General features: G+C 37.0%; 1 protein-coding gene across 4 annotated transcripts; it reads left to right on the top strand.

Moving 5' to 3' along the window:
- The first annotated feature begins 2,037 nt into the window (after positions 1–2,037).
- LOC103697512 (coatomer subunit beta'-1) lies at positions 2,038–22,219 on the top strand. 4 transcript variants are annotated; one of them, XR_003383573.2, is made up of 26 exons: positions 2,039–2,286; positions 2,568–2,588; positions 2,728–2,789; positions 2,958–3,012; positions 4,391–4,427; positions 4,511–4,836; positions 4,945–5,076; positions 5,159–5,307; positions 8,313–8,381; positions 8,632–8,782; positions 8,863–8,928; positions 11,424–11,612; positions 12,678–12,818; positions 12,905–12,979; positions 13,072–13,248; positions 13,359–13,450; positions 13,535–13,651; positions 14,113–14,227; positions 14,341–14,412; positions 15,668–15,864; positions 16,006–16,099; positions 16,284–16,390; positions 17,574–17,706; positions 20,702–20,891; positions 21,679–21,731; positions 21,858–22,219. XR_003383573.2 is itself a non-coding variant. In XM_008779384.4 (25 exons), the coding sequence occupies exons 1-24, from the start codon at positions 2,284–2,286 to the stop codon at positions 20,846–20,848; spliced, it is 2,727 nt and encodes a 908-aa protein (XP_008777606.1). In that variant the 5' UTR covers positions 2,038–2,283; the 3' UTR covers positions 20,849–20,891; positions 21,858–22,219. The 4 variants fall into 4 exon arrangements, 2 of the variants coding, with proteins under 2 accessions (XP_008777606.1, XP_008777605.1); XR_602583.4 differs by having other exon boundaries at positions 21,854–22,219; XM_008779384.4 differs by lacking the exon at positions 21,679–21,731 and having other exon boundaries at positions 2,038–2,286.
- The last annotated feature ends 924 nt before the right edge of the window (positions 22,220–23,143 follow it).

Raw genomic sequence — 23,143 nt, 5'->3', positions numbered from 1 at the left:
GAGCTTGGATCGGGGTGCGTCATATATTGTAATTATGGGCTTGCCATGAAAACAACCAAATCGTGTCGAATCCATTAAGACATTTCAAAGACATTTTTTTTTTTAAAAAAAGCCTAAAAGACAACTTTCATTGATAATATACTTTTGAGATCAGAGTTCCAATCTGGAGGAGTTAAAGTCCCATCCAGGGGTGGCAGCTTGTGAGCCCCGGGCTGCTGACCTGGGCTGGTAGGGATGAGGCCTTCGTTACCGCCCTCCGAGGTCAAGGAGCCACCAAGATGTAGGATACATGGCTATGGCATCGATGGTGCCCGCAATGGGGCGGATGTTATTTTGCCTCTTGCGCGGCTCTAGGCTCTATTCCTCGAGCTCCCCCTAGTCCGCTTGAGCATAAACAAACTGGCCTAACATATCTTGGCGGATGAGTGCCTCAATCTCATCATGGAGCTGATAGCAGTCCTCCGTATCATGGCCGTGATCTTTGTGAAAGCGGCAATATTTGTTCGAGCGCTTCTGCGACTCAGGCGGTCGCATCCTCGGTGGTGGTCAGAGGTAAGCTTGACCCTCAATTTTCATAAGAATCTCGGCACAGGTAGAGGTGAGGGGAGTGTATTTTCTGAACTTCTGGAGAGACCTCGAACGAGCCGAGCTCTTGGGCTGAGGAAAATTTCTCTCAAGTTGGGGAGATCTACTCCTTGGTCGGTCGTATTCCCTTTCGTTGACCATCATATGCCGCGTGGCAGGGGAGTAAAGTTGCGAGCGCTATCCTGAGAGCTCGCACCCGCGAAGAGGAAGCGTAGACTGGGCTACTGTCTGCTGCAGGCCTTGAATGGCCGCAACAAGCATTTGGACTTGTTAGATGAGCAGATTAAACTGCTCTGGCTGGACCTGAGGAGTTTGGTCCACCGGTATAGGTGCTGCAAGGGGTGGACTCTGAAACGAGTGCCGGGAGTTGGTGCCCGACTCCTCGATGTATTTGAAGCTCCGTGTCTCCTCAATCTCATGATCACGACTTAGGCCCTTTCTGTAGTACGAAATGTTGTGGTTCAAATTCGGCCCAAGGGTGACCACACCGGAGGAGTCAGGGAAGCTACCGATCAGGATGGAAGAAGGACGTCTCTTCCTATGCGCTGACAGACCTGCACAAAGTCTCACAGGTGGGATTCTGGTGAGAGCCCTCTGATGATTAAGTTAGAGTGAGTCTTAGGTGGAGCAGCCAAAAGTCCTTAAGCATTACCTGATTGAGCTATTTATCATCCCCACAGAGGTGCCCAAGTGGCGGAGGTATGGCCTGTCCTCATTATGGGAGAAAATGGTGAAGGCCAGGTGGCGTGTGGCCATGGCTTGCTTGGGGCACAGGTTTCGAGTTGTTACTGCACACGGTATGGCATTGCAGGCGTTAACAGAGTATGGCACTTGGCAGCAAGGTATGGCCCCTAGTCATCATGTCGTAGAGTTGCCAGCAAGTAAAGCATGGCACGGTAAGGTTATAATATACGATCACATATGCGGGCGTAGGGGCGAGCATAGGTGCGCACGTGGATGCGGCCGTGGGTGAGGTCGGACTCGCTTAGAGGCCGCAACATTTATTTAAGGTTAGTTTGATGAGCAATGAGGTCGGGCCAACTTGGAGGCCACGATATATGTTTGATGAGGTCGGTTCGGCGAACTCCGAGGTTAGCTTGGCCTTTTCGATTCTGAGGTTCGATAGCGCCCCGAGCTAGAGCTGAGGCGCGTCGTTGAAGATGCTTGGCGCCTCGAGCTCAGGTCGGGGCACGTCGTTGGAGATGCTTGGTGCCCCGAGTTCGGGGCATGTCGTTGGAGAAGATTGCTGCAGATCGTAGTAGTAGAGAGATTTGGGCGAGGTCGGCTGATCCTGATTGGTGCCGAGGTCTGCTCGGTCGGAATGGAATGATCACCTATCGACGATCCATTTTATCCCCTATTAGGAATTAATTACAAGGATGGGCTGTTCCGTAAATTTACCAAAATCTATGTCCTTTCGTTTGTTCTCCCCGTTGTTCTTGGTTACCAATCTTGCGAACTGCCCCCCGTTCCTCCCATCGCTCCCGAAGCCAGAGCATCTATATTTCTGCTTCCCCCTCGATCTTTCTTTTCTTCTCCTTCATCGGAGAAGATTCGTCGTTCCCCAGCTTTCCCCCTCGTCCCCTCCGTTCTCGGCCGTTCCAAATCCTAGATTTCTAGGGTTTTTGGCTTCTTGATCCGCTTGGATTTGCCCGCAGCCCCGCGCCTCTCGATCGCCTCGCGGCTTCGGAGGCCAAGATGGTACGTTCTCTCAACTCGCGTCTCCTGAATCGCCTCTCTTGCTTGATGAGAGGTTAGATCTGGTCCGAATCTCTTCGATATAGGAACTGTCGAGCAGCTGTTCGAATCATGTGTAAATCCTTCGAATTTTCATGCATTTGTAGTTCTTGTACCGATTTATCGGTTTGGATCTGGTACGACTTTGGGTTTTCTTGAGATCTAGGATTCCAGTGATAGCTGACGAATTTTCTTTTCTTTGTGCTATTCTCTTGATTTGTTTGTGGCCTTGGCGATTGTTGCAGCCTCTCAGACTAGAAATAAAGGTACTTCTTATCCATCCTCGTGAATATTTTAATAGAAATTAATTAGATCTTATGCATTTCTTGATCCTCTAGTTGGATCTTTAATTTCTGGTTCTTGAATTTCTTATACTAATATTGCTTATGATGATCTATGAACCAGAGGAAACTCGCTCAAAGGTCAGAAAGAGTAAAATCTGTGGATCTGCATCCAACAGAGCCATGGTAATCGGATGTCTCAATAATTGCGCTTGATGATTATTTTGTAAATTTGCATCTAATTTTTGTGTTCTGAAAATTACATAGCTTGTTTTGCATTCTTTGTAAATGTAAGCAAAGTGTTTATAGGTTTTCATAACTGATAATCCTGCTTGTTTATAATTCTTACTGTAGGGTTCTTGCAAGTCTTTATTCTGGAAGTGTCTGCATCTGGAACTACCAAACACAGGCAAGTAACTTTTGTCCACCGAATTCTTCCTCTTCCATTAGCTTATCTCATGTAACCTCCATCTTCTAATTTCTTGAGATGGTGGATACATAATGGCAGAATTTGCTGCTACTCTTGATTAGGCAAAAACTTCATAATAGCTATGTTTTGCTGCCTATTCTAAAACCAATTTTGATCACTTAAGGAACATACTGCATAATAATGATGCTGAATATTATGCTTCTTTGCTACCGAACATTGTCATCATTATTTTCAAAAATATTATTAATAATGAAACTCCCATACTTTTGTGCATTAAAATAACTATATGAAGATGAGACACTTCTGTCTTCTGTTATCAGATTTAATGTCATACTAATCATGCCATTGGTTAGGTGTGGAGTCTATATATTTGTATGCATGTATGTATATGTATATATGTACGTATGTATATGTATATGGCAAAGTGTTTGCTAAATTAGATAACCATTGGTACAGTCATCATCTCACTCATCTCATGTGGTTCTTGGATTGACATGAACATGTTCTACATAACTTAGGTTCATATTGTCAAATTCACTTGGATTGGTTCACCAATCATAGGTGAAGACAGAAGGGATTTGTTTTACTTAATATCTATATGACAGGTTTAGGATCAGTAAAGTCTAATTGATTTTTTAAGGATCAGCTTAGTAGTGAATTATTTTACTTAATGTCTAATGGTCGGAGCTATTTGTACATTTTTAGCTGACTCCCTGGGTAAAAATTACTCATCCTGATAGTGCCTTCTTTTCTGAGTAAAATGAAATTCCACATGCATCTTTTGTTCAAGAGAAGCTTCATCAATTTCTTGAAAAGAGATAGAGGGATTTAAAGGAGTCAATAAGTTTGCTAATGTGTTGCTTATGCTGTTTTCTAAATTTAAATCAGTCTGTCCCAAAAATAGAAGCAAAGGTTACAAAATTTTAACATCCAATTCTACAGAACACCCTCTTGTAGTTACTTGTCCTTTCCATTTCTTTGCCATATTGTAGTGACTTGTCAAATTCTCTTATTCTCTAACATCCTAACATTGGTTGCTCTGGCTTTCCTGTCTGCCCTCCCGGTTTAGCGCCTTGTGCCCCCCCCCAAAAAAACCCCTTCCCCCCCACGCTTTTAAATAAAAGTGAAAATGTTTCACATGCATATGATTGCCACCTTCCTGCCTTTCTGATACCTTCTTAAATATTTGTTCAGAGTTCTGCTGTTTTTACCTTTTTGTGCATATCTTGTTTTTGTTTCATTGAAGTTTACCTAATCAACTATTAGAAATTTTTTTTTAAAAGAGTCATTAGACAGTTGTCGTTTGTTGCTATACTTTTTGATTAAGTTAATTTAAAGTTTTTGTTTTTTCCTACAGACTATTGTGCAATCGTTTGAGATGACTGAATTACCTGGTATGTTGATCTTCTCATATCTGTAACTTTTTTTTTAAGTATGGCTTGCAGTTCATTTGGAAGTTTACATGTTAACTTTGCAGTGCGATCAGCAAAATTTATAGCACGCAAACAGTGGGTTGTTGCTGGAGCAGATGATATGTTCATTCGGGTGTATAATTATAATACAATGGACAAGGTTAAAGTTTTTGAAGCACACACAGATTACATTAGGTGTGTGGCTGTCCACCCAACACTTCCATATGTTCTGTCATCATCTGATGACATGTTGATAAAGCTTTGGGACTGGGAGAAGGGTTGGATGTGTACTCAGATTTTTGAGGGACATTCTCACTATGTGATGCAAGTCACTTTTAATCCAAAAGACACCAATACTTTTGCAAGTGCCTCCCTTGATCGTACAATAAAGGTCTCACTTTATTTTTTTCCCACATTGGTGAAGTCAATATTACCTTTTGGCTATCATTCGTCATCATATTTCAGTTTACCTAATCTTTCTACCAAATTTATCTTCCAGATTTGGAATCTTGGTTCGCCAGACCCAAATTTTACATTAGATGCCCATTCCAAAGGAATAAATTGTGTTGATTACTTTACTGGTGGTGATAGGCCGTATCTAATTACTGGTTCTGATGACCATACTGCAAAGGTCTGCCATTTAATTCTACATTGCTGGCCTATGTCTTTAGTTTAGTTTGATGCATTCCTGATGATAGATTTTATGCTGTCAGGTCTGGGATTACCAAACCAAGAGTTGTGTTCAAACACTGGAAGGCCACACGCACAATGTTTCAGCTGTCTGTTTTCACCCTGAGCTGCCAATTATAATAACGGGTTCTGAAGATGGAACTGTTAGGATATGGCATGGGACTACATATCGGTAAGTTCTGTATTACCTAAACGATGATCGTTCTGTTCTTGATACCTATGCAATTCTATCATGAAAGTATTATACTGCTTTATGCTAATTTGAAAAGTCTCTGTAAAAGAGATTATTCATGTCACACATTACATTGTTTCTATAGCTTTTTTATTTGATGACAAGCCTTATTCCTTCTATATGATTTCTTCAATGAGTCAATGTATGATCTATTAAAAGTTTAAAAATATTTTAAGGCTCACTTTCAACTTGATATGGACACTTTATTATTAGTGGTATCTCTATGGCTAACGCAATTCAAGGTAAGAGTGAGGCCCGCCATGAAATCTAGGAGGCCAGTTGGTGGATAGGAACACCTTATATTATCATTTATTTCATTCCAGCTCATGCCAGTGAACCTCCAAGATTCCATAGATGGAATGAATCTATTCAAAGAGGAAACAAGTTTTAACATCTAAATAGGGATTTGATTTATATCCAAGGCGTAGACAAGAAGTCGAAGATTGAACCTGAAACACAATTACCAAATTTTTGTCTACATAAGTGATGTATGACATGCATAGAACTTGAGTCTTCTACAAGGCATATGTAACATATATTCTTTATTTTTATTATAATCTGCTAACTTTTTTACTTAATATATTGCTTATAGTATTTACCTATAATCTTTGTCTTCAGTATTGTTAAGTTGAAAGTTTGTAAGGGAAGTGTGCTGCAGAGTTATTAAGTTTTCTTATTTCTATATTGTCATTCCCTTCATATTTTTTATTAAAAAAAATTCCAGTCTATACTTTGCATTTTCTAATTTCAATTGGTAGAGCTGTTGCTTCCAGAAGGCTGAATGCTTTACTTCTCTATACCAGACTAGGATCCATCTCCCTGTGTTTTCAGCTTGTTGCTGAAAGGATGCCTGACCATTACTTTCTTACTCCATCTTGGGATCGATTCAGTGGCCTTTGGTAGAGGCCTTTTGGAAAAAGAGCCAAAGCTTAGAATCACTGATGGCTATATGTGAAGGACAACATGGGCGCTGGAGTAAGAGTGACTAAACATATCATGAACAAAATTATATGGAGGGGAAATGAAGCCTGTAGTTACTAATGTGGCATTTGGGGGACAACATTGTATCTGTTATTAGTCTTGATGTGTGTCTCTTCCATTCTAGGACAAACCTTCAAATGAGCAGGAAATGCTCTTTAGCAAAAAAGGTGTTGAAATCAGACTCAGTTCACACCATATCATGGTAATGAGCCAGTGAATCCTATTTGAGCAATATTTGGATGGTATGAGTTTGGGGAATGCTGTATGGCTCAGTCTAGTATATTTTGTGTCTATCCTTGTGATTTCCATCTCATGTAGTACCCTTATTTTAGCGAGTACTCTCATATCTCTTCAACCTTGGTGATATCATCGATTGTGGTGCCACATAGATCTATGTTCTTGCTTTTATTTTTATTTTTTCTCATGCATTAGTTATTGCTATTAGAATCTTATCAAGTGATGGATGTTTTAGATCATGGAGGTTCCTCACATTGTTTACTGTGTTTTGGGCTCTGCATCTGCCCCCCTACTCTCTCTTTCTCTCTCTCTCTCTTACTCTCTATCTCAAAAAAATGCGTATATATTATCAATATGAATATTTGAGGTAACTGATATGCAAATTGGGGATGTATTGGCCATGTAGAATGATAGCAAAGTTTGGAGGGAATGCTAATATGGGATAACTTATGCTTGGGGTAATCATGCATATGAAGAGGGAAACCATTTGGATGATAAATGTGATGGGAATCAGTGGTGGTGTACTGACAGTTGAACATCTCTATGGAATTACATAAGGGTCAAGCTTGTTATAGTTTGCTGATCAAAAACAAACAATACAAACTGTACCATTGTTCAGTACGTATCATGCACTAACAGAAGTAAGAAGGATGGCTTCAAAAGGAAATCAAGAATGCAGTTGCAGATTGATAGGTCAACTATAGTTGTCGTAGGATGGAAAGTGAAAGTTTGTGCTTTTGTTGAATATAATATAGGAATATATTTCAATTTTTATAACAACAGATAAATACTTAGGATCTTAAATTTTCTTGCAAGTTAATATTGTCCCCAGAAAGTTCGTCACAAAATACTGCTTGGAGAAACAGGCAACTTGTGATCCATAAAATGATTATTCTGCAAAGATATGTTGATTTGTTGATGTTGCAATTACTTTGAAAACGAAAAGGAAGAACACATAAATGACAAATTAACCATGTTAATGATGATATGATGATGCTCATCAAGGTCTTGACCAACGTCGGCGAAATTGGTACCGGGCACAGTACCGGTTGCCCAGCAGGACGAGTCGGTACCAGGAGAGAGGAAAAGAGAGAGAGAGAGCGGGAGAGGGAGGGAGAGGAAGAGAGGAAGAGAGAGGCCGGTGCGGTTCTGCAGACCTTGGTCTTGGCTATATTTTATTGACACATGATCATGTACTAGTAGGGACCTGCCTTTCACTGCATTGCTTGCATTTTCATTCTTTTTAGTGCCTGCCACTTCCTGATAACATGTTCACTGGAATTTGAGTTTTTAGGTTGACCTGGTGAGATGGATGGTACTGCTGAACCCACGTCTACTAGCTTCTTCATCATTCAAAAAGTTTATGGGTTCTTGTCTGTTGGTTTGAAATGTCAGCTGTTTAAACTGTGGTACTTACCTCCACATTTGAGGCACCTTGGCAATGAATCATTATTTGCTACTTTTTTTCTTGTCAACTTTATATTGATCAAAAGTGTTTCTAGTATTATTCATCATTATATTTCAAGTTGAGAATGATTTACTAAAGTAGATACAGATGAAATATTGTTGGTTATGAAATTACATATATTCATTTTTATGTTTATGTTTTTGCTCGAAGGACATTATTATGGTGCACGATGCTAGTCTTGCTTTTTGGTTGAGGAACTAAGGTATCTGATTGATGTTCTTTTCCTCCTTGGTTGCTTTCTGATTCTGGTCATTTTCAGCCTTGAGAACACACTAAATTATGGACTTGAACGGGTTTGGGCAGTGGGATACATGAAAGGATCAAGGAGGTAAATGTATCAAATCTCAATTCTTGCTTTTTTGATTGTTATGCTTATGGTACGAGTGGCTTGTGGAGGCATTATAATCATTTAAGTTTAGCCTGGATCATCTTATGATACTTTTACTATATCTATTTTAAGTCTATATGTGGTGAAATTTTTGTCCTTCAATTGGTTTTGAAAACCTAGTAGTTTTTCTTTACTGATTTGACTTTATTGTCATTTTCTCGTTTTAATGCATTGATGATTGTAATTGCAGGGTCGTAATTGGTTATGATGAAGGAACCATTATGATAAAAATTGGCCGTGAAGTACCTGTTGCTAGTATGGACAACAGTGGGAAAATCATATGGGCTAAGCATAATGAAATTCAAACTGTAAACATAAAAACAATTGGTGCAGATTTTGAGGTTAGTTAGCATGATATTTTCTATAGAAGCTGCTCTATATCCTATGGGAGTTGGCTGAGATGTATGATTAACTCTTTCAGGTGACGGACGGAGAAAGATTGCCTTTGGCTGTGAAGGAGTTGGGGAGTTGTGATCTTTATCCACAAGTATGCCTGCTTTTCAGCATTCAGTTGCTTGTGCCACATTTTGTTGTTGAATTTTTTTTTTGACTTTTAAACTAGTCAGAAAATGGGTATGGTGATTGAAGAAAGGCCGGATGCTCTGGTCTTCTGATCTCCATGTAGACTGTTAGGCCTTGCTGAGGCGGACTCTCAAGGTGTCGTGCCTTGAAAGATTGTAACCTGGGTGGCTTCGGCTCCTCTTTTCTTAGCCCCAAAGAAAAAGATTGCTTAGAAAAAATCTTCTACTGGAAAGACAGAGTGGCAGTAACCAATTTGAATTACCTCATTTGATGTTCACGTGGAATAATATTGCTAGTTCTGGACAGAGGAAGCTTTGTTATGAGCTTCTCTATAAAAATCTGACGTCACGACTTCTTGGTCTAAAAAAAGTTTCTTCACTCCATAATTTTGGTGATAACTGCTTAGGCTCTGTGCTTATTGGAGCTGTAGAAATGGCTTGTTCAATGGTATGACATTTTAAGGCCTTGTTTGTCATTTGCTATTGTACTTCTCTTTTTTTGCAGAACAGAAAAGCCCTTCTATGAGATGAAGGTTTTATCCGTTATTTTAGTGGACTCTGCAGTTGGACTCCAAGTAAATCAAGATTTCATTAGAAATTCAATAGGCAGCCAATATCTGAAGTACTTATTAGTTATATTAGCCATTTAGCTTCGGAGAAGATGCCTGAACAGTAATATGACATTTTTGTTAATTAAAGGGTTTAAGACATCTGTATAATCTACCATATAAGACAATCATTATGGTGCTCTATATCAAAATTTTATATGTCAAATATCTAGATAGGAGATTGAGTATAACACCAAAATTTTCAACTCAATGAGTAAGTAGGAGTTTCTGATTTAGAAATGTAACATAGGTGGGGATCTAGTGTCCAACATACTATTGGTAACTCTCGAAGTCTCAGCATTATGCTCTGTTATCTTCTCCATAGTTTTCTTTGCTGCACTTTGAGTGTTCTTGCATGATGTGGTTTTTTTCCTTCTTTTTTGGGTACATGTGATATAGCTTTTTTTCAATTGCAAGATAGACCTTTGGCACACCTAAATTGTACCTTAGTAGCAAATGCTGTACAATGCATCCTAAAAGCTTGAATAGAGGGAATGGTGTGGATGGGGCTTCAATGGGCAAGCAGACTTGATGGAGGTACTTACAGTGTCTATATTGTTTGTACCAAGTTCCCAGTACATTTTCCGCGAGACTAAATTTAAGACCATGGTAAGTATATCGACTTTGCGTATGAAGTCTTTCAGTGAGTCTAGAGTTTATAATTGATATCACATTTTAAATAAAAATTTTATAATTGACATCATATTTCAAATAAAAGTTTTAAGACAATCAGTAGTCCTATACACTTCAGTTAGAAAAACTCTGTGGTGGCATTAGGTAGGAACAAGGAAAATGGGAATAATGAAAGCTATGCCTGGTGGCATAGCTATGCAGAGTGTTTGTGCTAGATTCTTTTGGTTGTCAAAATTTTTAGATTAAGGTGAAAATTGGAATAAACTATCAATTTTTTGAAATGAAAAGAACTACCCTTGGCCTGTTATATTATATTTTGTATGTGATAATATTAATATTTTAAATATAATATCAATACTAAAGAATAGCATTATATATTATCTATATCATAAATTATAATAATATAATGGTATGACATTTTTATTCACTAATTTAATTTAAAAATTTAATATGAATCATCAAACATGATTACAGTATAATAAATATAATATAATGTTATATTATATGTTATTATTATAGCGTACTAAATTATATTTAAATATTGGATATTACAGTATCATATTATAATATTATACTATGATAGTATATTATTATAACATCTTATTACAGTACAAAAAGAATAACAATATTTTATGCAAGTAATACTATATATAATATATTGCGTGTTATATTATATTATGCTAGTAATATTTTATATAACACGCTAGTAATGCTATAGATAATATATTGATTATCATATTATAATATATATGTAATGTAGTGGACAATGTAAAATTAATTTCAGAGGTACAATCTATGGTGAAATGGACATAAAGAATGAGCATAAGCCTATTCCAAGATAGAGATGGAATAGCCTATGCCAAAAAATGGGCATAAGATGGTTTGATTGGGCATAGCTTATTTCTCTTCTTTCCTATTTTGCAAATAGTATTTGGCTGGCATGAGGCCCTTTTCTAGGTCTCAAGCTCCAACCAAACACCGCCTACCATGAGGTAGCAATAGATATTAGCTTTAACTGTTGAAATGAGTATGGTTATTTTGGGAAGCTAGGAAATGTTTGTTTTTGACCAGAAAGTTCACTTGCTGATTTTTCTGTACTTCTGCTGATTCAGAGTATATAACAGATAATGTGTGCATAATTCCTGTCGCCAGCACTTTGGCTGTTCCAATTTTTATTCAATATTCATATGTTTACTTTTTGTTGATTTATTTTTATTCAGAGCCTAAAGCACAATCCGAATGGAAGATTTGTTGTTGTCTGTGGAGATGGAGAATACATTATATATACCGCTTTGGCATGGAGAAATAGATCGTTTGGCTCTGCTCTGGAATTTGTCTGGTCATCTGATGGAGAGTATGCAGTTAGGGAAAATACTTCAAGAATTAGGATATTCAGCAAGAACTTTCAGGTTTGCCTTATATCTAGTTTCTTCTCTCGTAATCAGGAAATGTTGCATAGTGCCGAATTTTCTGGCTTCTGTAGCAACTTTTTCCGTTTATTTATTTTCACAGCAAGATTTTGCTTGAACATAGTGGGATTCTGTTTCTAAACCTGTCATATTGTGTTTTGATGTGCCTCAGATTCTCCTTCCCAGGAAATATTACACTTCTGTTATTTCTCTTGAAGTTTAAGAATTAGTTTTATAATAATATTTTTCTTTTTCTTCTTCTTCTTCGTCTTCTTGAGGTTGGGGGGTGGAGGTTGGTCAATCCCATAGTCATTTGATGGTCAGGAGCTCCTATTTAAAGGAAACACCATTTCTCTGAGACATGAGGCAACGTCTATATTGTCATGTCAAATATAGTGCAAAAGCACTGTTGCAGAGATATTAACGACACCAAAGTTTGTATGTTTTTTCTTCAAGTTTCTCTGAATAATCAAGAATTAAAAATTTAACTTCCTTTATCTTGTTGATTGGTTGTTGTCTGCAAGTCCGCCTCCATGGATTTGATCCCCTATGCTGTTTCTTTAGGTCTCTATTTATTTCTTGAGATCTGCTGCATATGGCTCTTATATTATTTCATTTTTGCTTTGTGTCTTCACTCATCCACGCACACACATATCATAATTATATTTACTATTTAGAATATTACTATCATTTTTGAATCCAGGTGAATTCTTAACTGGCATAATGTCTAGATTGTGATTTGTATTACCTCATGGTTTTGTAATCCTGGTCCAATGAATCTGTGTTCTGATAGAATTTTTTTTAAAATTATATTTCGAAAGAAGTTATGTTAGGATGTTTATGCCTCATCTATCAGGTACTTCAGAATAATTAAGGCTAGAGATACCCATCATCATTTAGGCGCTTCATTGTCTGTGGGGTATTTATGTCACTGACAAATGTATGCTTGCACATGTCTGCTTGTCATCATAATATTGCAAACTCTATAATCATAAATTGCAAGCAGCAGTGTCGTATTCTGTTTTATGGGTATTGGAACCGAACTTGAAGATTTTCATATTTCAGGAAAAGAAAAGTATACGGCCTACGTTCTCAGCAGAACGTATTTTTGGGGGAACTCTACTGGCTATGTGTTCCAATGACTTTATTTGCTTTTATGATTGGGCTGAATGCAGATTAATTCGGCGGATTGATGTCAATGTCAAAGTAAGTTTAAACTTTACCAAGCAAGCTTTGGGTTTTCCAACTGCATCAATTTTGGTACTCATTATATTCATGATTGACTGTTTCAGAATCTCTATTGGGCTGATAGTGGTGACCTAGTTACAATTGCCAGTGACACATCGTTTTACATCCTAAAGTATAATGTAAGCTTGTTGACTTAAAAACTTTCTTATACTCGCATGTATACCCATGCATGTGATGGATGGGTTGATACAAGTGTAGGTTTTTCCTACAGAGAGACACTGTTTCTTCTTGTCTGGAAAGTGGAAAGGCCATGGATGAGCAAGGTGTTGACGATGCATTTGAGCTTCTTCATGAAACAAATGAGCGGGTCCGGACAGGACTATGGGTTGGAGACTGTTTCATCTACAATAATTCATCTTGGAGATTAAACTATTGTGTTGGTGGTGAGGTATATTCTGATAAGTTCTTTGTAGCCATGTATACTTGTAAAATATAAAATTGGGTACCTACATTGTTTTGTGACTCATTGTTTGTTACTACCTGTTCTGTTAATTATAGGTCACCACCATGTTCCACTTGGACCGCCCTATGTACTTGCTTGGATATCTTGCTAGTCAAAGTCGGGTGTATCTTATTGACAAGGAGTTTAAGTAAATTTACTGGACACTTTTTCTTGAGTCTTCTGTCCTTCATAGCAATGAATTGCTGTGATTCATGAATCTTTTCTGTTGCAGTGTCATGGGGTACACCTTACTCCTTAGTTTGATTGAATATAAAACACTTGTGATGCGTGGGGACTTGGAGCGTGCAAATGAAATTTTACCATCAATTCCCAAGGAACATCACAATAGGTATATCCATATTTTTCTATAATTTCTTAGTTTTACTTACCCTAGACTAGAAATCAACTGGAACATAGTGTTTTTTTTTTAATTTTAAAAAAGGCCGTTTACATGATTGAATTTATGCTTTTGGCATAGTACTCTTTTCTCTCTGCATGACATGTAAACCAACTGCTAGTTTAAAAGTTACATTGTGCTCAATTTGTTATTCTGCAATGGGATATTGGGATATTTGTGAATATAATGCAAAAGATAGCTAGATAGCTGCTCTATGAGTTTCTTCTTTTGAAGATATCCTGATAATTTAATGTGGATCTTTACTCTGGCATAGTCTGAATGTCAGTCGAGCATTTTGCGGTCAGTTTTATCATCCTGAATGTATAACCTTTCTTCTCCTGCTATTGTCTTAATCTTCTAGTTTTGTAAGCTTGTTATAAACCATTCTTCAATTGGAACATTTATATTGCCAGTGTAGCTCATTTCTTGGAGTCTCGGGGTATGCTAGAGGATGCTTTGGAAGTAGCTACTGATCCAAATTACAAATTTGATCTTGCTATTCAGCTTGGGAGGTTAGAGGTTGCAAAGGTATGCTATAGTTGGTTGAATGCCTACATTATAGATAATTTCATGGTTCAACATGTGAGCGAGCCATCTTGCAATCCTTTTTTTGCACAGTTGATGACAAATATGCTTTGCAGGCAATAGCCCTTGAAGTGCAAAGTGAATCTAAATGGAAACAGTTGGGAGAATTAGCTATGTCTACTGGGAAGGTACTCAATAACTGTAGAGATTTTCTTACCTGGTGTTGACTTTTGCTGCTAAGGCAGGTTTCTATATGATTTGTTGGTGTCTCATTCAGTTTTGATGGCTTGTGGCGCTACATGAAATAAATCTATTTCAATATGTATTTCTGTTGAAGTTTGGATCCTTCTAAAGCCATGTTCAATAACACAAGTATATGAATGTATTTTAGAACGTAGTAATTTAATAAGGTTCATCTGGAAATGAAGTGAGTATTATATAAATGGCTAAATGGACAATTTTGCAAATACTAGAAAGTTTGTATTAGCCATGAATTCAGAAAGAAGAAAAAGGAATATGTATTTTTACTCTAACAACCTAGAGGCAGTGTAGCAGATTGACTGATTTCAGGATGCAGTCACATATGCACACCTTGCACTAGCCCTTCTACATTGGCCATCAAGACAGAAATCAAAATTTCTTGCTATCTTAGATAACTTGAGGCATAGAAATAGATTTGTCGTCCTGTGATAAAATGGCATGCTGTCATCCACATGCTGAATTGTGCCACATGGGCCACAATACATGAAGGTACCCCACCTATAATGACAGCAAATCTGTCATGCTTATGATTATCTGAAAGTTACACATATGTGTATTCAATCGATGGGTGGCAGCATGCCCTTACAGGTGGGGTCATCCTTTTTTACAAGAGGCACTTGTACTGTGCATGAGCTTGTGCTAGAACTGCTGCTCAATTGGAGGCAGTTTTTCCTTCACACCATTCGAGGCATCATGTATGGGAAAAATAAGATTTGTATTTTGTAACATGGTTGATATAGAAGTTTACTATAGCATAGTGCTTTTTTATCATTTTTGAACATCCAGTTGATATGTAGTATAAATAGGAAATGGATGTATTTTAGGTTAGCTGACTTTATTTATCTTTTACATAGATTGGCTTTCAGTCAAAATTAATAGATCAAGCTGGTATTTCCACATGATAAAACTAGATTACTCCTCAATACCGATGACGAAATGGAACTTGAAGCTCCTTCATATTCTGTCTCATAATGATAAACAATGCTTTTTGGGGCACAAATTCTGAATTCTATAACTTGGATTGTTGTCATCTGGAATTTTCATCTTAGACTTATGCTGGAGTTGTTGCTACTAATGTGCTTCATGTCCTTATGTGGGAAATAGTTATTGAGGTTGAGAAGGTAAAGAAATGATATTTTGCATTTTCCATTCTTAAGTGATTCCCTTTTTCATTTCTTGCAGTTAGAGCTGGCTGAGGAATGTTTGTCGCATGCAGTGGATTTGAGTGGTTTATTGCTTCTTTACTCTGCTTTTGGTGATGCTGAGGGAATAACTAAACTTGCATCTCTTGCTAAAGAGCAAGGGAAAAACAATGTTGCATTTCTTTGTCTATTTTTGCTAGGTAGATTGGAAGACTGCCTTCAGCTATTGGTGGAGAGGTAATGCTGCATTATACTCTATATTTTAATTACCAATTCTTCATCTCATTGTTCTTTTTGTTATAATATTTTAGGCATTTAAGGAAACTGTATTCACTACAGAATGACAATTTTTCACTGTTATCATAAATTCTTTTACAGCAATCGTATACCTGAAGCAGCATTGATGGCACGGTCCTACCTGCCAAGCAAAGTCTCTGAGATTGTTGCAATTTGGAAAAACGATCTTAACAAGGTTCCTTCTTTTTCACTTTCTCAAGCTGTTATTTGTGATTCAATGCAATGGATTCCTGAAACTGCATGTTGGTTCCGGAAAAATAAATATTGCCAGTCTTTATTTGATACATGAATTTAGTTTGCATAGGTTTAACCTGCCACAATTTGTTTTCTTGATTGTGATTATCATTATTTCTCTGAAGGTCAATCCTAAAGCTGCTGAGTCTTTGGCTGATCCTGAAGAGTATCCAAATCTATTTGAAGACTGGCAGGTTGCTCTTGCCGTTGAGTCTAATCTTGCCCATGAAAGGTGTCCCTAATCTGATCATTGCTTGTTCTTTTCTTTGTTTTTCTCCTCATTTCTTTCTTTAGCTTGTTCAATTTAGTATACATGTTTTTGTTTTATAATATTCCCTTCCATAGTCATTCTTTTGCATCTAAAGATTAGTATGGCCAGTTATAGTGACAAACAGTTCCATGCTTTAATGTTTATTGTGTGAATAGCTACTTACATCACTTGATTCCTTTGCCTGACGGATCAAACATGTTATATACGTGATCATTAAACATAGTTTCTCATAAAACTGCAATTATAGAAGAAAATCTTGACTAGGAATATAAGCCTCTTTGGTACCATAGTTGCATTTTATTCAATTTATTTGAAGCTCTGCTATCGTAGCTTGGAAACATATGTTTTTTTTTTTGAAGGGTATCTTAGAAACATATGTTATTTCATATTTAAGGGAAATTGGGACAACTCTGCATTTAAGATGGCATTGTTAGGATTCAGAATTTTTATTTCACCAATTTGTTTGCAAACTTTTAGGAACATAACCTCTGTTTACTCACTTTCTGCACCATTGACATTCTGTTTCAGGTAGGTTATGTCGGCATCTTAGTTCCTTCTCCTGTTTTTCATTCCAGGGCTATTCTTGTACAAGCCAAATAGTGTGGCTAATCTATTAGCTGTTTGCTGAGGTTCCTGTTAGTTGAAGGAATGATGATTCATGCTATGAGGATAGATAAGTCAGGGCAAAGGCAACTCACAAGCAAGTTGACCAAAAACCCCACAGAAATTGTCATTGAATAATTACTGTCCTTGCCTACTTCATGGTTTAACCTGTAAAGAGATTACAAAGCTTTCTGGCATCCAAGCATATATGGGATAGTTGGCAAATTCTTTAGTACCATTAATTTCATGTGACAAAATGCTGTGTATGGTTTTTTCTGTAATTAAAATTTCAAAAGCTACACTGTTACACGCTTATCCATGTTTTCACTTGGAGTTGTCAGTTGCAAGCAGAATACATAATACTTGTATGAATTTTGATTAAAAATTAAATTGAACCATTTAAAGATTATGATTCTTTCAATTTCTTTTTAACATGTAGGTAGTTGATGTAAATTAATTTTCGAGGAGCTGGCCTATTTCTGAAATTAATGAGAATTTATCTGTTGCTTAGTATTGATTGAATATTCTGTCATTACCACAGACATAATTATCCTCCTGCTAATGAATATTTAAGCTACGCTGAAAAGTCAAATATCAGTCTTGTTGAAGCATTCAAACACATGCAAGTTGATGAAGAGAATTTGCCGCTCGAAAATGGAGATTCTGGCCAAGAGGTATGTTGTGCTTACATAGTCCCCCGTCACCCTTCTCAGCATATTGCACTTGTCTTGTAAAAAGTTCTTATAATAAGTTTGTTTTAGAAATTAATTCTTATCAATTAGAATTCTTATAATAAGGTCCTTCTAATATAATAATCACGGCATAGTTATGTCAACACTAAGAGATGACTTTTTTTATGTAATTCATCTAGCATAAAAAGGCATGGTTAGATGGTTAGAGAACTAGTTGCTGTACTTTGGGAGATGTGCAAATTCACTAGAACAATACAGGCAAACGGCACGTGCGATGTACAAGAGTAAAAACAAATAAAATTATGATGAGAAAAAAGAGGGAGTGCGAGTTACCATACCAAGTCCAAATTTCTCTCTCTCTAGAATTCTCTGCATTCAGGGATTCAAAAACCCTAATTTCGAGAACTTTTGATTTTATCTAATTTTTTAATATCTTTCTCTCTCCTGTGCTAGTAATATAGAAAGATTAGCATTGCCAATATGTTGTATTTGGTTGCTTTATGAAACTCTTCCAACATTGATTTTTATCAATTTCAGCATTTCTATTGCCAAGGTTTATAGCATGGTTAGGTTCTACAAATAATGCATTCTCATTCAAGACCGACACTCTTTTTTAGTGTGTGCGCGCGTGCGCATCAGATGGTTGTCGGTGTCGACTGATTTGAACACTTCTGTGTGCTTCCCTGTTGTATCAGAGATGATAGGCAAGACTTTTGGTGTCTTGTCTATGCAGAACTTGAACGGTTTCATTTTGCTTTATGGGGAAGTTCTAAAATTCTGGGGCGTAGCTAATTGGCATTGAAACTGGGTATAGCCACAGTTTTAGCTTAAGACAAGAAACTAAAAAATAACCTTCTTTTGTATTTCAAAATGAATGACACAGCAAGGATCCATAAAAATCCAACACAATAGTTGCCATTGGGCCTGCTATATTGTGATCATAAGTATAAAAGCCAGACCGGACTGGCCAGTCAGACAGGAAAAGTGGCTAACTTGCTTCCTCAATGGGTCAGTTTCATAATTGAACTGGTGGACACGGGTAAACCGGCTTTTGGAGAAAACAAGGAAAAATGTTTCAAAATTGCACTTGAAGACCCTGAACTGCTGTGCAACCAAATAACTTTAAGCCAGGGAATGATGACTAAAAGTTAGTTTAGTGGGATGTTTCATTATACTTATTTAAATACATATTGGAGTTATGTGAAGTATATTATGACATTTCTATAACTAAATCTTTATTCTTATCTGAAAAATAAAGATAGTTTATGAAAAAAAATGAATATACATTATTTTATTTTTTATGAAATCTTCAAAACTTAATTATTTAAAATAATTAAATGTAAAAATAACTTATAATTATAATTTTTGTGTACATTTTGTGCATGTTTCTTACAAGTTTCTTGAAAAAATTTGATGATATATGATTATTTTCTATTTATACTAAAACTATAAAGTAGTTTGGAATGTAAATCCATATAATTTAGGATTTTTTGCATGGATACCCTTCTAAATATCAGATTTTGCATGAATACCCTTACAAAATTGATATTTGCATGTATACCCTCGTAAAAGTCTGTTATTGTACACATACCCCTAATATAACAGTTATTCTAATGGTATTAAGAAAAATCAAATTTATATTAATTAAAAATAAAATAAAATTTTTAAAATTATACTATTGTCCCTGTCTTCTTTCTTGCTATCGGGATCGTGATCTATTTGCATATCTACCCATTAAGGGTATTTTAGTCATTTTAATTTGAAACCGTTAATTTTTTAACGTCATTAGATAGTATGGGTACATATGCAAAACGAAAATAAAAAAAGTAGAATAGTAAAACAAATGTTTTACGAGGGTATACATGCAAATATTAATTTTGGAAGGGTATTCATGCAAAATCCAAAATTTAGGAGCCTATTCATGCAAAAAACTCTATAATTTAAGATTGATTTTTGATATAGAAAATTTATAAATATTTTGTATATACAAATTTATATTTTTTGATTTTTTAGATATAGTTTAAATACAAATCAGGCCTAACCCATTAACCTAATGGTTGGACTAGATGCTCAGTGATCCACACCAGTGTCAGGTGAAACCATCCTGAACTACCTCATTCAAGGTGTACCAAGCCGTACCAACGACGGACCGGAATAGTTCCGGCCTTAAAATTGAAAAATCGGCAAAGGAGGGAGAGAAGGAGAAGGAACAAGAGGAAAAGCGAGAGAGGGGGGGAGGAAGAGAGGCAGAGTGGCGGACGATCGGTGAAGGAGCAGACACTCCTCTCTCCCTCTCCCTCTCCTAGTTGATCTTCGGCTTAAAAAGATCGAATTCTTTTTCACTCTTGGGGGTGCCCCATCTAAAATCTTCTCTCAGAGGAGCTTTGCATGCTTGTTTGCAGTATTAGTGAGGCCGGAAAGAGAAGCTAGTGGACTCGTTTGCCCCTTGTCTCTTTCCACCAAATGCCTTAAACAAACCAAACCTCATGTGTGCCTACCCCCAGAAAAAGCCCGTAGTAGTGCTAAGAGTTTCTTCCCATTGGCTTTTAGCCATAGAGGACCGCTCTCGATTTGCTAGAGCTTTTTGTGGCTTCTTCCTTTCTCCTGTTCTCCCTCTCCCGCACTCTCTGCCATGTCACGCCACACTCCAACAGCCTTCTCCCTCCCTCCCTACCTCTCTTTTCTTTACTCCCGTTCTTCTCCCCCACCCTCTCTGTTGTATCGGTATGGACCCGACATAGAATGACATGGAGGCATACCAAAGCATACCACCAAACAACCAATATAGACCCTGGTACTATCACAGTGGTCCTTGATCTAGACCCTTGCCAAGTTGGTCTTTGATTATGATTATGTATAACATTTTGTTTTACGCATGCTTTTTGTTCACTTATTTACTTAGTGCTTTTTTTTTTTTTCTGCTCCCACCAGATTCTATTCTTTCTTTATATTGTAATTTAATGAGATGCATGTACAGGTAATGGATGAGAATGTCGAAGAGGATGGCCAAGTCGAAGCTGTTGAAGCTGATGCAGACGATTCTACAGACAGTGCAATCCTCATTAATGGCAATGAGGGTGATGAAGAATTAGCTACAAGTAATGAAGGAACTCTGTCAGCCTAAAGCAGTTCGTTCCACAAGTGTAGAATCCAAATTTTGTTATCTGGTGATCAATCAATCTTCTCTGAATGTACACTTTTTCTATCTAGTCCATCTAGTGCACAGTGACTACTAGTTATGGTGCTGGTAGTATCAAGGAATCCAGGTTTGGGTCCATGAAAAGGCTGAATTGGGGCCTGTTGTCAAAGCTGCAAGTGGATAACAGAATACTCCTAGGAGGGACCCAAACCTGCCACTTCATTTGAAAATATTCAGGTGGTGACGTATGACGTCATGATCACATTTGATCTCTCTTATTATTTGTTGGTAGTCTCAAATAGTTGCCAACAAGCAGCTTTGCACCATCAGTTTTGTAGTTTCATCTAGCTTTCTTTTCACCTGAATAATCATGATTTTTCTATTAGCTTCTTTGGAAATGTTGGAAGCATATGTTTTCATTTTGCTGTGTTAATGTAGGGGAGCCTAATAAACTTTCACTGTTGCTCTGATTTATGTAAGTTGAACCGGACAGTCTATGTTGTCAGATATTAACTGGATTATTTTCCCCTACATGATTAATCCATAATCATAACCATCCTGCCTTTTCCAAACTACTTATGGTTGGCTTTTTCCTAAATTTTCAGTATTATTTAATAATCAAAGTGGGTACTTGGGAATGGTGCAATAAGATGAATTTGTTTTGAAAGATGTCATGTCACCGTGATACCGTTATTTCTTTTATTCTTAGGAAAGACGTATTCTTATAAATCTCTTTATATTTTCCTGTAAAATGTTTTGGCCTGGTGAATACCTAGCTTTCCAGCCTGACCGTGTTTCATTTGATGAATTGCCAGTTCTTACTCCAACTTTGTAGGGAGCTTACAAGACAATCGGTTGTTTTTACCTCGTGAGTCAGCAACTGTATTCATGAAAGTTTTTGTTTTTTTTTGTTGTTTGTTTCTCAGGATTCATTGACTGCTCCTAAAATATTATGCATGTAGTCTTAGCTTTTTCTTTTTCTCCTTTCAGTCAGGTTGCTAAGAGGAAACCATATTGGCGAAGATCCTTTGACCATCTCTCATCATTCAATGGAAGCCCCAGGCTAAATGGAAATTTACTTCTGGTCAGTATTAATAGTTCTTTTGCTGTTGGTGTATTATCAAAAGCTTCTGCATGTACCGTTGAAAAGCTAGAAATATAGTGAAAGTTAGAGGTAGCACATTTTTCATTGGATTTTTTTTATTCTTTGGTGGAAGTTGTAAAATTGAATGCAATCGGTGACTTTTGGTTGTTCAAACTTCGTACTTGCTGGCCCATTTTAGTCACGGATGAGAGATATAGTAGGGTTGCTATGCATATGTTGGTTTAGCTGTTTCACAGACTAGACCTTTTTAATGTTTCTCTTTGTTCCCCAGCATGTGGATTGGGGAAACTGAAAGGTGTTTACTTGTGTACGGCTTCCAACGACTACTAGAATTCATAGCAGCAGCTATTCTTGGCTACAGCTTTCAAGAACCTCACAGTTCTTATTTACAACACGTCCAGTTGCGGCTTCCACGAAGCTACTGACTTTGTTAGAAAGGTAGAGTTGCCGAGATGTGTGGAAACTGTTGTGGCACACTGGATTGTCAAGAGCTGATCTTTCATGCTCATTATTTTAGGGTTTCTAAAAGCTGGGAGTTTTTTAGTTTTTCCTCTCTAATCTTCAGAAGGTGGTTTGGAGATGCAAAGCCTAATACTAACCCCTGGCGACTCAATTATGCAACTGGCACTTTCTAGAGATATTAGTAATTTTGTTGGGCAAACAATATTAAATAAACTGGAGTTTTGGAAGGTAAGCTCATTCTTGGATATAGGCATCTCAGTTCATGGAACCCAGATATTGTCAGTAAAATTTTTGCTATCAATTAATTGTGGGTTTATTTTTTAAAAATTTGGAGACCAAGATTTCATAGGGAAATTGGTACCTGTAAAGGAAGGTTGGAGATCTGGCAGGATACCGATGACTTTTTAGTAATTTAGATAACAATCGACAATATATTGGCAAATAAAAAAAAATATTATTTGTATTCTTCAATTTTAATATTTTATAATTAAGAATTAATTGAAAATGAAAAATGATGGACTAGGAGATTATGATCAATTTTTATATACCCTATTGGTTAATACTTCAGATTACTCTAGTTATTTTTGAGATAATATGAACTGTGATATCAACTTTATCATATTGCAATTGCACAATAAAGAAATAAACTGATATGCCGGCTAATATCTCACTTAGATGACATCCTGGATATGTTGTGCTATGCTGGTTGATAT

The sequence above is a fragment of the Phoenix dactylifera genome, unplaced genomic scaffold (genome assembly GCF_009389715.1).
Source record: "Phoenix dactylifera cultivar Barhee BC4 unplaced genomic scaffold, palm_55x_up_171113_PBpolish2nd_filt_p 001037F, whole genome shotgun sequence".
Classification (NCBI taxonomy): domain Eukaryota; kingdom Viridiplantae; phylum Streptophyta; class Magnoliopsida; order Arecales; family Arecaceae; genus Phoenix; species Phoenix dactylifera.
The sequence above is the reverse complement of the archived record's forward strand: the minus strand, read 5'-3'. Positions and strand labels throughout refer to the sequence as shown.